Source organism: Phyllostomus hastatus, unplaced genomic scaffold, assembly GCF_019186645.2.
Source record: "Phyllostomus hastatus isolate PE091 unplaced genomic scaffold, TTU_PhHast_1.1 phas_scaffold_193, whole genome shotgun sequence".
In the NCBI taxonomy this organism is placed as follows: domain Eukaryota; kingdom Metazoa; phylum Chordata; class Mammalia; order Chiroptera; family Phyllostomidae; genus Phyllostomus; species Phyllostomus hastatus.
The window spans coordinates 8746676-8760320 of NW_025334015.1; the positions used below are offsets into that span (position 1 = coordinate 8746676).

Sequence of the window (13645 nt, forward strand, 5' to 3'; positions counted from 1 at the left end):
GCTTACTGGGGGCCCTTCCTTACTCAGCCATAGCAGCTCTTAGCAAAGAAGTGAAAGGAATTTGGCTAATGAGATTAGACATGGTCCCAAAAGCTTTCTCCCCCAGTCATGAGATTTGATTCTGCTGTTTTGGTGGGAAATGACCTTCTGCTAACCTTGAAGTGCCATCTTAAGCCCTAGTATTAAACCGTTTCATGTTTTAGCCACTGCTTCATCCCTCTATCTGAAGCTATTTTAGACCAGGTTCCTTTGAACATGGATGAGTCTGCACTCCCTAATCTCGACATCCTCTCTCCTTCCACATCTGGCATCAAAGGAGCTCTTGAATATCTCAGTGTCAATCTGTTGTTGCTTTTTTCTCATTTTATTGGCTATTTCTGGGCCCACTAGTAAGGCTCCCATTTGCTCTGAATCATTCAGAGGTGGCCTGACAGAACAGGCCTACTTTGGTTTGTTTACTTCTTCTTTTGATTGGCAAAAGGTGTGATGGTAGAAGGAGGCATCTCTAAATCAAGTATCAGAACTGAAATAGTAGTGGAAAATAAAACCAGTGCTATTTGAGGCTATTTTCTACCATATTTATACCTCATGCGTCTTGTATTACATAAGCAATAGCATGTGTACATAGTAAATGGTTTCTCATAAATAATTCATAATTAATTGTCAGAGGCATAAATATGTGTGTCCACCTTGAAACTTTAGATTTCTGTTAGCATACTAGTAAGTGGCACCCACAGATTCCAGAAACTTTGACACATGAATTTCCTTCCTTTTGCTTCGAGAGAACTATGGGACACAAATTTCTTTTTAAGCTTCTCACTCCTAGGCTAAGCACAGAAAGACACCATGTGGCGTAGAAGATGCAGAGAGCTAAAGAGGAGGAGTTAAAACATCCGTCTCTCTTTTAATCATCTAAGACCTAAACTCTCTGCTCTCTCTGCTGTAGCCCAGTTTCAGAATAAACTGAGCAGGACTAAGGGAACTAGTCAGGTGTGATGAAGCACTGGTAGGGTGCAGGCCTTCACTCCAGAGGAGGCCACAGAATGGAAGGGGCACCCAAAGCTGCTGTTGGGTAGGGTAGAGGTGGAGGTCCTTTTGAAGAGTAGAGTCACAGGCATTGTTGGCTCTGGAGGACAGATTTAAAGCCAGACTGACTTACTGTGTGTGTAGGTGCATAAGAAAAGGAGCTGGAACTAATTCTAGCTGAAGATTTCCTGTTTAGTTCAGGGTTCTGGCTCTTTGAAGAACTTAAACATTCTGGTTTCTAAGTGCTCATCAGTTAGATGAGACCCCAGTACCCATCATTCACCCCCACAGAAGTCACCCAAGTGCGTGCAGCTTGAGGTAAAGGACACAGCGCAGTGTGAGGGAGTGGGATCACTTGCTTCCCGCAGAGAACCCAATCGGGTCATTGCACACACCCCTCTGCTGGCCCTCCTCTATAAACAGAACAGGAATTCTTGCTGCTGGATCCCTCTCATCAGGCGTCTCAGCTCACTGAATGAAAAGCCCTGTAAAAAGGACACGCAGGGCTAATAATAACACCTACGATCGCTGCTGCGGCTGCTTTGGGCAAGAGCAGCCTTGTTCTGCTCTTGATCTCCATCAGTGTCTGTCTACCATTCTTGCCCTGCCGTTACCTTTCAGACTTCCTATTCTTAGAATTATTTGCGAGCCCTGGACTTGGGGGACTGCAGCCCCCGAGGCTGGAATGCCCAGCTTGAGCGGAATGCAGACTGTCTGGCAGAGTGGAGGTTAAATAAAGTTTGCCTTGGCAGCCCGCCCTGCTCTTGCATGGGTGACAGGGAACTCGGGTATAGGAGTGACAGCATGAGCTGCACATGGTGCTGTACCACGGAGCCATCCCTGTATGAGTAGAAGTGGTTGATGATCCATCCGTTACCATCACAGCCATGCCAGTCTCAACCACGGTACATGCTAAGGAGGCCTCCCTGGTCTTGAACTTCAGCTAGTGACCACACTGCTCTGAACAAATGCAGGGACAAATAAAGAATTTAAGATGGGAATCCTTGCAAGAGCTGCAGGCTTGGTATATCTGACCCCTCACAGTTACTAACATGCTTTTGAAATTTTGATAAAGGGAAATTTTTATTATAATAAAAATTATCTCAGCAAAGTTTTCTGAGCACCAAGGCACTGTGGGGATTTTTTTAGAAGTATAAAACATAGAACCCTTGTGGTGCTTATAATTTCAGTGGAAAAGTAAAGCTGTAAACACAAGAGAAAATAATTGGTATCCCAAAGTAAAATATTAGTTTCAAACCTGTGCTGCAGAACTAAGTGCCAGTGGAGGTGTAAGGGGAGAGAAAGCACTTCTGCCTGGAGCAGTCAAGGGCTTTGTGCAGGAGCTGGAGTGGGAACTGGTCTTGCCAGAGGGGCGGACTGCTGCCGCCGAGAAGGACAGGGCCTGTCTAGGGGAGAGCCGTGTGAGCTGGGGGCAGGTCCCCAGGACCGAGGGCTGACCAGAAGTACACGCGAAGGCAAGGGAGAGTCGTGCGTGTGGGCCCCTCGAAGCCTGGACTGTAAGGCTGTGTGTGCACGTCACTGAGACGTCACAGCACTTCTGCTGGAGGAGAGTTGGAAAGGTTGGCCCCTTTCATCGTTGTGTTACATAAAACCCCAACACGATGTATGGCTCATAGCGGACACTCAGTAAATAACTGTCGTTGTTATTTCTCACCCCAAATTCCATGATCCTAAGCTGTTGAATTGGCTTGGCTGCATTTGTGAGAGTCAGTGCTAACTGTGCTTCGCCCTGTTCAGTTGCTCACATCGTCTGCATCTCACTGTGCCCTTTCCTTCAGGTTTCTTTCCCCTTTCTTTTCTCTTCCACCACAGGTGGCTGGAGGTGCAAGTAGCTAACCTCACATGTCCACAGCGCTGGGTGCAGTACCTCCAGCTTCTTCAGGAGTCCATCTGGCCTGGTGGGGTTTTGCCTAAAAATCCACGGCCTGTCAGAACCCAGGAACAGAAGGTGGCAGCTGAGAAACAGGCTTTGCAGAGCCTGATGGGAGTCCTGCCAGGTAATTGGACAAAGAGATTGATTATCCTAGTAACTCGGCCCTTCCAGTCAAGCTTCACCACCATCACTCCACCCCTTCCCCGGGTTTGAAAGGCCTTAAATGTGGCTAGGCTCGAAGCCTGTCGACCCAGCAGTCCTCAGGCTAGCAGGGGAAGGATCGGGGCTGCGATTCCTTCACTCCTCACCCAAGTGACCCTGCGGGCGTGGAGAGGATCACTGAGACACACCATAAATAGCAGGTGAGAATCCTGCCGGCATCTGTAGTCGTAGTCGTGCGGCAGGCCTGGGAACCTCTGCCCACACTGCAGGGGCAGGTCTCCAAGCCGTTCCCACCGGAGGAAGGCTTGGGTTCTCTGCCAGCTCACAGCATTTTGAGCCAGGGAGGAGATGATATGTCCTGCAGAAGCTCAACCTTGATAAATTGGGGATGTGGAGTAAGGTGCATGGTCCTTAGCAGTGGGCAAAAACAAATTCCAAAGAGGGGTTTTTTCTTTGCTTTGTACAAATTTGGTTTCTGAGGGCAGCAGAGGCAGTTGGTGTGTGGCTCTGCTCTGTTCACCTGGTGCAGTGTGAGCCCCTGGCTCTGGGCAGTGCTGGTCACTGGTTGTAACCTCTGTTCTCCAACCTAAACCATCCGGCACCTGCACTTCAGTGGCAGGTTACAAAATTATTTCTGGAAGCCCAGTTTTAGACACCTAACTTAAAAGATGTGTTTTCATAGCTTTTCTCTATTTCGGAGGATTTTTAGTTTGCCTGTGTAGTTCAAAGATATGCCTAAAACACCCATTTGAATAAAGGTAGTGCCAACAGTGAGGTGTCGCTGTAACACTGACACCGCGTCTGTGTTTTCCTCTGCAGATATTGTGGTGGAAATCCTTGGGGTGAACAAATGCAAGCTGAGCTGGAGCCTAGTCTTAGAGTCACTACAGCAACCACTCATCAACAGGTAGGCCGAAAAGTGTGGACCCAGCGTCGGCATAGCTGAAGCCGTCTCTGGTCTCAGAGGTGCCAGGGTTTTTAAGTGAATAGCCCACACGGAGAACAGAACTGCAGTCTCTCCTTGCCCTGGGCCCTGGCTGCAGACTGATGTCCAGGTCCACACACAACACACATTCAGTGAGACCCACGCTGTTGGCTCCTGAGTGGGTTGTCACATGGCAGTGAGTGAGGGTTTCACCAGCCTCTGTGTTTGCATTTGGAAGAACCCCGTGCAGGCCCCCACACGAGCTGCTGACAATGCCCTGTCACCCTCCAGCCATGTGCAGTGTGCTCAGTGACTCTTCCCAGCGTCTGCCAGGCTCTGTGCACACAGAACACTGAGAGTGTCCCCTGGGCCGTACCTCATAGGCCACACAGTGGTTTTCAGCTGTAGGCTCCTGGCCTCACAGCAAAGCTCTGATGAGTGTTCGAACCAGGAACTGTTTTTGTTTAGTGATGAGATTGTACTTTGGTAAAGCAACCAGAAATACTAGGTGAACCCTCCTAGGATAATTCAAAAGAGACAGGCATTCCCCTGGCTGGTACCTGGGGATGGGATGCTTCTGAAAAGTACTGAGTCCACCCACTCCTCCGTCAGACCCTGTCCCGGAGCAGACCGCACTTACCGACTCCCACTTCTCAAGGGTCCTGGCCTTCACCCCCTTGCCCGTGAGGTAACCAGTAAACCTGCAGTGGTGAGCGAGAACAAGCAGCAGCCAGGAGCTCTGACGGTGCTTAGAAAGTTGATACCCGCCTCACAGGAACAGTGCGGATGTGCTAACGTCGCTGCATAAACATTATATATAGCATTTCCTGAAATCTGGTCTCCACTTCCATTTCCGCCTGTCCTGGGGTCAGAGCCTTTCTCAGTTCAGCAAACTTGTTTCATGGCAGAGGCTTTGTCAAGCTGTTTAAGTTTCGAGTCCACTGAGGGTATCAGTAATGGGGGGCGGGGGGTTAGATAAGTGTCGTAAACAAGACCTGGTGTCTTGACTAAACCAGACCTTTCTCTGAGTTGTTTTGTCCATTTGTTTCAGGCATTTGATTTATTGCCTCTGGGACATCATCCTGGAATTCCTGGATCTCAGCGCCTCTGTTGAGGAGCCCCCCACGGCCACCTCTGCCTCTGATACCCCAGACAGTGCCGGGAAGACGGGTGTCCCCCCTTAGGTGCAGGTCACCCGCCATTCCTCGGAGGGTGGGGAGGAGGGTGTCTCTGCCACCCAGAGACCACTTGGCCGGCCTTCGCCCTTGGAGCTGGGCGGTGACTCGGAAGGCCCGGGTCTTGGCGACGCGGGTTCCCCTCGGCTCTGCTCCACTGGAGCCGCTGAGAGGGGTGTGCGTGCAGCTGTGTGCATGTCCAGTTGTCACACCTTCTCTGGTGTTTGGGGTGTCACTCCTGGGTCGATTGTTCACAGACAATCTGCGAGGTAAAGAAGGAGCCCCTTTTGCCCTCCTTCATAAGATTATTTGCCAGTAGCCTGGCCCAGTGTGTACGTGCACCTAATCCACCAACACTCAACATGTAGGTAAAACCAGGAAGAAAAGAGAGCAGGTTTCCGTGGAGGAGAAGATAATCTCCTGAGCTCTCCATTCCCACCAGGAACCTGGAAGTCCACCAAGATTCTTGAAAGCCAGATCTCTGCTTTCCCACAGGTCTGGAAGAGGGAGCGGGAGCATTTCTCCGGGGACGTCTTGCTCTTGGCGGTGCTGCTGCACAGCAGCCCTAAGGAGCATGTGTGTCATCGGAGGCTGCCTCCCTGGGGGCTCCCCTTTCCCACCCAGAAGACTTCAGAGCAGACAGCCAAAGCCTCTGGTAGATCCACCCCTCTCTCCACACCCTTTCCTGAGAGAAAGTGCATCACAGATTCTATTGCTTCTATTTACTCTTAGTCTCCTCCCCAAGGTCAACTGAGTTTGGTCCTTTGTGACCTGTCTTCCTTCAGCAGGATCACAGGCAACGTGCACACTCAGCTCAGTGCTGCCAGTGGGAAGGGAAACACCTGCTCCCCGGCTGAGAAAGCCCAGAGAGCGGGAGCCAGCAACGGCGGGCTCTCTCTCCTCCAGTCTGACCGGGAGTGTAATCGGAACCCATACTGTTAGCAAACCTACAGGGAATTGACTGCCCACAAAAACATTTTAACTTCCTGTCCTGAAGGGTCTAGTTAGTCTTTAGGAACACTAGTGACAAATCCAAAGGGGCTGTCTGGCTGCAGGGTCTTAGGGAAAAGTGGGACAGTGGGGCCCTGGCCAAGGACCTCAGTGGGTTAGAGCTTTATCCCAGGACACCAAGGTTGCAGGTTTGATCCCAAACAGGGAACATAAAAGAAGCAACCAATAAATGCATACATAAGAGAACAACAAATCAGTGTTATCTCTCATCAATAAAATTTTTCAATGGAACAATGAGGAGGAAGTGTTGGTAGGGAAGGAGGCAGAAGGGAGGACACTGGAGAAGTGCTGTACATTAACTGCGTGCGAGAGCTGAGAAAAGGTTTGAAGGGTGTGGCTGGGAGCCGTGTGCCCACCCTTCCTCCCTCAGTGCTGGCCTTTTAGAGCCGTCCTTTCACTGAGTTCCAGACCCTTCCATCCACAGGGGCATCTGATAAGAACGGGTAGGTCTACAACAAGAGTCAAGATTCTCTTAGACTCTGAAGCAGGTGATGTGCACACGAGTAAAATGGTTCTGCCAACTTCCGCAAATCCCCAGGCTTTTAACCCTGAATTCTGTGCTACTGTAACTGTCGTTACCACCTCGGGGCAAAGAGATGACTGAGATAGTGTCTCCTGGAGCCTGCTAACCTTGGAAGTTGATTGTTAACAGTGATTTTTATGGCTCCAAAGTTCCACAAGCATCTTTTACCTCTTAGACCCCTCCAGGCAGAAGGAGTTCCGCATGTCCGTCCTGGTGAGCATTTGTAGGGGTGTGGAATTGCGTGACTCCAGCTGACTTATTGGAGCCGATCTTTACCTCCTGTAACATGTTCAGGCAACAGGGGACATCTGGGGCCACAGTGCTCTTCGGGACAGGTGGCACCCTGTCTTGTGTTACCTTCTCTCCCCTTACTTTACCCTCATATTTATGCAGCCACCTGTATTGCTTTGAATCTCAGCTCCTAGTCTTGGCTCAGAAGTGGTGCAAAACCAGTACAGAAGCTGGCACACCAGAAAATCCCTCTGGCTATAAATTCTAAGGAATCTTTTGGCACTTCCAACCCCCAAAACTCGTGTATTTCATGTTACATAAGAGACCCCACCTGCAGTCACTCTGCCCTAAAAAGATAAGCTGTCTTCATACCCTCCTACCCAAAGGGGGAATCATGGATATCACCAAGGAAATAATCAAAACCCATCTGGCTTCAAATCAACCTGTCAACTTGCTACTTGGGTAACAAGTTCAGACAACAAGGAGATAGGCATTTGGGAGAGAGCCACAGGTATGGGGCAAAGATACCGCCAGGTGAGGGTGATGAGAGGCAACGAGGAACGGCGCCTGTACTAATCCAGGACATTGTTTATCCTTTTTTTTCCCCTACTGAGCCCATTCATTTTCCAGCTACACTTCCTCTCCTCGTACCCAACAACAGTCGTTAGGTCCTGGGTGGAGTAAAAATATGTGTAAACATGGTCCCTGGTGATAACAAGCTAGGGCGTTTGGGACTGAAACTACTAGGAAAATTTATTGCTTTTCCACGAGAGGACTGCCTGAGTGGGTGAGCCCCGAGGGAGGGTTCATGGGTTCAGCCACTCTGACCGCAGAAAGGGCTAGAGATTCCTGCCATCCTCCTGCTCTGCCAGGGTGGACGTGGAAGTCTGGACTCGGACCATCCGTCTTTGTGGTGGCTGCAGTTTGGGTCCTTGCGTTCATACAAAAATAGTACCTGTGAGGGAACAGACGAATCCCTTCCATTTTTTTCTTTTAAAGAATTCGGAAACCATTTCCCAGAAGCCCTTCAAGAATCTCGTCATGACCCGTTGGCCAGAGACTGCCCACCCATGAGCCGATCCATGGACACAGAGTGGCATCACAACAGACTACCAGGGGTACTCAGCCCCCAGACAGCAGGCCACCTGCCAGGAAGGGGAGATACCTAAAAAATCATTAGATGTTGGAAGAGGCAGAGAGTGAATGTCCTAGACAGTTTCTATTACATGGGCTATTCTGCTGACATCAACGGTCCCCCACGATCCTCTCAAAGTACCTGGTACTAGCTGAGAGGTGGCATTTGCTGAAGGTGCCACGTGACACACTCCACGTACAGAAACTTAGTTAACCCGCACACCAACCCTGTAGGGAGGTTTCATCATATATCCCCATTTATAGACCAGGAACATAAGGCAGAGTCATTTCCGAGGGAATGGCAGAACTTGCTATAAATCTTGTTGGTTGCCCTCAAGCGTACACCATCACCATTATACTAACCTGCCTTTCTGCTTTCAGAGCAAAACAAGACCGGCTTCTCCCCTTTAAGAAGCCTGCGGTCTAGTAAAGGAGCCAGCAGACATTTTTGGTAAAGGGCCAGAGAAAAAATATTTCAGGCTTTGTGGCCACGTGTCGTTGGTCTCTGTTGCAACTACTCAGCTCTTCCACTGTCGCATGAAAGCACAGATAATACATGCACAAGTGACCGTGGCTGCGTGCCAATCAAACTATTTAAAAAAACAGGCCACCAGCCAGATTTTGGCCCACGAGTGGTTTGCAGGCAGGCCCCTTGTCTAGTAAGTTAGAACAACTTGTATCAAACTTTGTGTGTGTGCTTTACCTGGGATCTTACTAAAGGCCTGGAACGCTGCGTGTTAACAAGGTCCCAGGTGTACGCCAAGGAGAAGTCTGCTCTTCCACCACACTTTGAGAATCAAGGGGTTAGAACAGACAACTCCAATTGGGTGTGATTGTGCAAGGGCGCTTGAGATTGGGGGACCCTGGAAAGCCTGAGCTGCTCATATCTAAATTGACTCCTGAGGAATTAATAAGAATTAGCCAGGGAATGGTTGCAGGTTCGATACACCATCAGAGTGCATAGGGGAGGCAGCCGATCAATGTTTCTCCCTTACTTTGGTGTGTGTCTCTCTCTCCCCCATCTCTAAAATCAATAAAACATATCCTTGGGTGAGGAGTTTTAAAAATAAAAAAGAGTAGTCACTAAAAGACAAATACCTGATTCCCCTTCCCTGAGGCCCGGAGTAGTTAACTCAGGGAAACAGAAGAGCAGGGCTGCGGGCGGTTGGAAGAGAGGGCAGGCAAGGGTGGGGCGATGGGTGAGGAATTTCGCTTCCATGGCATGAAAAGGCTCCGCAGATCTTTACAACAGTGTAAGTGCAGTAACACTGCTGAACTGCACACTTCAGATGGTAAATTACACGTTATGCATATTTCACTACAATGAAGAAAGGCAAAAATAAAAGAAGTGAAGAGCTTTACGCAGTGCAGCGCCGTTGGACCACAGTGTGCAGGAACAGAGCGCTGGAGGCTGGACGGACCAGGGGCTGCCTGGCGGGGCAGGTGAAGGAACCTGGGATTGTGTCCCTTCGCACCGTGGGAATATTCAAAGACCCTTTCTGAGGAGGATTTATCACCCTGGTTGAGAGATGAAGGGGCTTGATGGTGCACATGCACAGCCCCTAGTCCTACACCTGCTGCTGTCATTGTCACATTCGGACTCCTTTCCATCGTTTCAAGTTTGTTCCTGCTAATCCCTGTACAGGCGGTAGCTTCATGGAGAAATGAATGAGATCATATATACGAACAAGCTTTACAAAGTGCAAGTGCCGTTCTCTGCAAATGTCGATGGCATCATTTTCTCAGGCCTGTGCTGTCTGTGGGAGCAGCTGGCGACGCCTGGCTTCGGGCCGGTTCAGCCAAGCTGCCTCTGGCAGGCAGGCCTCAGGTTCCCAAGCCCCTCAGCCTGCTGGCGACGCCAGCCATCGTTTGCAGTGGAGCAAGGAGTGCTTTCCCAGGATGAGGAAGGGAAGGTTAGCCAGCCAGCTGTGCTGAATACAAAAGAGAATGGGAACCGAGGAAGCAGTGATACTTGGTGGGAGGCAGGGGGACACCATGAGGCTTTTGCAATAAGCCATGCCATAACCTGGCTCCCATTTCCTTCCCGCTGGGAGTGCCAGAGGTCACAGGGCAGCAGCGTTCACATTGCCTTTGGGAACGAGAGAACGCAACCACTGAAGGGTAGACCCAGCTAGCAAACCTCATCGCTCCTTTGTGGTATAAACGTTGAGAGACGCTGCCACCCACAGAACGGTCTTTCTCAGGTGAGAGCCCATGAGGGGACACTGCCCCAAACATAGCTTCCACATCCCGAGGCAAGTGTGATGGTTCCTATCACGCAGAGACAGCACCGGCTGGCCTAAAAACAAAACAATACCTGGAGCCAGAAGAATGTGTATGAGAGAAACAACTGAAAATCGTCAGAACCTCTTTCCTGCTGTGACCCAACAGTAGTGGGGTTTGAAAGCAGGCCGCCCCGTAGCGCCAGAGGAACTGGGCCACAGCAGCCTCTGTGGCAGACACACTGCACTGCCCTCAAGTTTGCTCGGCGTCCCTGCTGCCTCCCTATCACTTCTCACCTGTCTCTGGGCTGAAAGCACATTTCAACTACACTTTCTTGGAAGTGAAAACAAGCACGTGATGAAATACGGAGAACTGCTCCTGGCTTTGATGTTTCTGCACCAACGCGACAAAACCTGGTTTTTCTACATACCCTGATGAGTCAAACCCTACCTGCAGACACGAGTCCCCACTCACCATGTCTGGGATGTGGAAGGTTGGGAGGGAAAATGTGACCAAAGAAAAGTAATAATACCAAGATCCAAACTTAGAAAACATTTCTTGAAGTTGCATTATCCACTCATTTTAACCCAAAGTCGCCCTCTTTGTCACTAGCCAGTGTTTCTTTGGGAAGTGGCAAGCTAATTTTAATACTGGAGTGTTACAGGGATTGAGGTAAATCTAGGCTTATATACAATCTGCACTTCGGCTTGTGTTTCTTTCCTTTATGTACCATGTCACTGCTGCTCCCCGTTATTATGAGCAGCAGAGAGTTGGCTATAATTACTTCCAGACACATGGATTAAACCAAGCTAGATAAACACAGAAGTCTGCGACCGCAGATAAAGGCGCTAACCTGTCTTCAGAAGCTGTGACTGCTCCGCACTGGATTGCATTGGATCTGGTGGTAAGCCCGGGGAAACGGTCCTCTTGCCTGTCTGTGCCCTTGAGAAATAATCTTTTTGCCCCTGCACCTATGGAAAAGATTAACTGTGATTTAGCAAAATGTCTGTATTTCATATGTTGCCATTAGGGAGGACAGGCCTTATGAACAACAATAACTGTTTGGTGTGACATCCTCTGCAAACACTCACATGGAGTCCGAATTCAAGACGGCGATGGCAAGCCAGCTCCTTTCCAGCCCCATGTGGTTGTGTCAAAAGTTTGCCTTCTATTTTCCATACACATGAAGGGTTCTTTCAAAAACATTGAGGGCACCTTTCATTAGGCTTCACGTGTCCTGGAGCATCGCGAGGACTTGGTTGGCAGTGGGACTTTACTTGGGGTGGAATGCACCGTGGAGATGGTTCCACAGAAATGCACGGGCTGATCTGTCTGCTCTCTCCTTCTGTCCTTTGGCCCAGGCTCCTCTTTCCACCGGGCAGGTCACTTCCCTCCAGCCGTGCATAGGGGGCGCCCTCTCTCTGTTGTGGCCAATTCAAGTCCCACCTTCTCCATGATGCTTTATGTGATGGTGCCAATCAGAACTCTCCTTCCTCAGAGTTACTTGCACTGCCCCTCAGATCAATGTGTGTATGGGGTGGGGTGGGTATGTAGGCCAGTAGATAATTCAACAGATAGATATTCTTAGGTAAGAGTGTAATTCTTCAAGAGCAAGGAACATATCTTGTGTCCCTTTGGTTCTCGTTATAACCCTAGGCCTCCTCAGCTTTCCCATAGACAGAGTGGGGCCAAAGTAGGTTTACAGAACTGCTCATGTGGGAAATAATACAGTAATTAATAAACAATAATACAAGAATAAGCTCCATTCCACATACAACTGTAAACCTCCTTTTGCCCACCCTGTATAAACCTAGTGCGTAGTAGATACAAAATAAATACTGAAGCTCATCTAATTAAATATTATGCTTATTAAGTTTTAGGAGGTAAAATTTGTGAGTAACTTTAATAAAAAGAATTTCCTGGGGATAATACTTACAGAGGGATGAGGGGGGAACAAATTTTCTTTTTTAGAACCTTGTATCTTCATCAAATCAAACAGCAAATGAATGAAGTTTTTTTTTTTATATTTTCTATGCCAAAATCCACACCATTTGTAACAGTACTGTTTGCGGTACATGGGCCATAAGGTTCTAAAGCTGTGCGCTTTTAAAGAAAATCGGTTCTGATTTGAAAATAGTTTTTTAAATTATTCAGTCACAAAATTACCCAGCACACACTGTCTACTCCCCAGTCTTCGCTGTCTCACTGGGATCAGAAAACAGAGAAAGGAAAAAAGAGTGGGGAGAGGAAGAGGGAGGGAGGGAGGGAGGAAAAATCTGCCTGCAGGAAATATTCTCAGCTTTTTCTCTATCAACTTTTTCCCTGCCTCAGACACAAATTTATAAGGAATGCAACTACCATGAAGAGAGGGTGAAGGAGCAGAGGAGGAAGTTCAGTTGGAGAGGGAAGACACACATTTCAGGGAAGAAGGAAACTAATAATTTAGTGCTAATAATTAACAAACTAATAATTTATGTGTTATCTTGGAGTCGGCCTGCACAAGAAGCTCGTCTGCCGTGGAATGAAGTCCCAGCGCACATTCGCACAACACCTGCCGTGGAACAGTCTCTGGGCCGAGACTGGCTCTGGATGCCCCCCGGGGACAGGCTGGTCAGTCTCCGGCGTAAACCTCCTTGAGATTAACCACTTATTCCAGTGGAGAGCACTGGGTAATTAACACCAGATCTGTTCCACACAGCTTTGCACATCCTGCCTGTGGGTGAGGAACCCAGAAGTTTCCTTTTCCGTGATCTGTTCAAATGAGAGAGAGAAAGTCGGAGCTGCAATGTTGGAAACGAGCTGTCCCCACGTATAGGTGTGTCCCCTTGCTCAGACAAGGGCTTGGGAGTGGCACATGGCCTTTACAGGGCAAAAACTTGTCTGGACAGCTAAGGGGGCGGTGAGTATGCATGTGAGTCTGCAACAGTGAGCACTGAAGCCTTCGTGCCTGAAGGGCCGGGCTGGGCACCTCCTCGGAGCAGTCTGGAGGGGGCTGAGCGTGGGCTTAGGTGTCAGCGAGCCCCACTTACCCAGGTTTGGGATATGGAAGAACACCCACTGTTGGCGTGGAATGACCTGTGTTCTTTATAAGCGGAAGGTTTCTGTGGATTTTTCCCCAGTGACAGAAAGTTTCCTCCTCTGGTCCCTCTTAGAGCAGGCAGCCTTGGACCAGCAGTTTTCCTCACCCAATTCCTCTCTCTGCTTATTTCTGAATGCCTTTTCTTCAAAAACAAAACTAAGTAACAGAAAAAATACAACTTCAAAAATGATGTCTTTGAAGATCAACATTTCTCCTTTCTCTTGTGTCGCTCCAAAATTGCTTTCTCTCTATCCCTAAATTA

At 49.0% G+C, this 13645-nt stretch overlaps 1 protein-coding gene across 2 annotated transcripts in view; it reads left to right on the top strand.

Moving 5' to 3' along the window:
• Positions 1 to 6386, top strand: part of SNX19 (sorting nexin 19) — a 37504-nt gene extending 31118 nt beyond the window's left edge. For both annotated transcript variants that reach the window (XM_045860223.1, XM_045860224.1), the window contains 3 exons: positions 2860 to 3044; positions 3902 to 3989; positions 5059 to 6386. In XM_045860223.1, coding sequence (XP_045716179.1) covers positions 2860 to 3044; positions 3902 to 3989; positions 5059 to 5191 — 406 coding nt within the window. In that variant the 3' untranslated portion in view covers positions 5192 to 6386. The remainder of the gene's footprint in view (positions 1 to 2859; positions 3045 to 3901; positions 3990 to 5058) is intronic.
• Positions 6387 to 13645: the final 7259 nt, after the last annotated feature.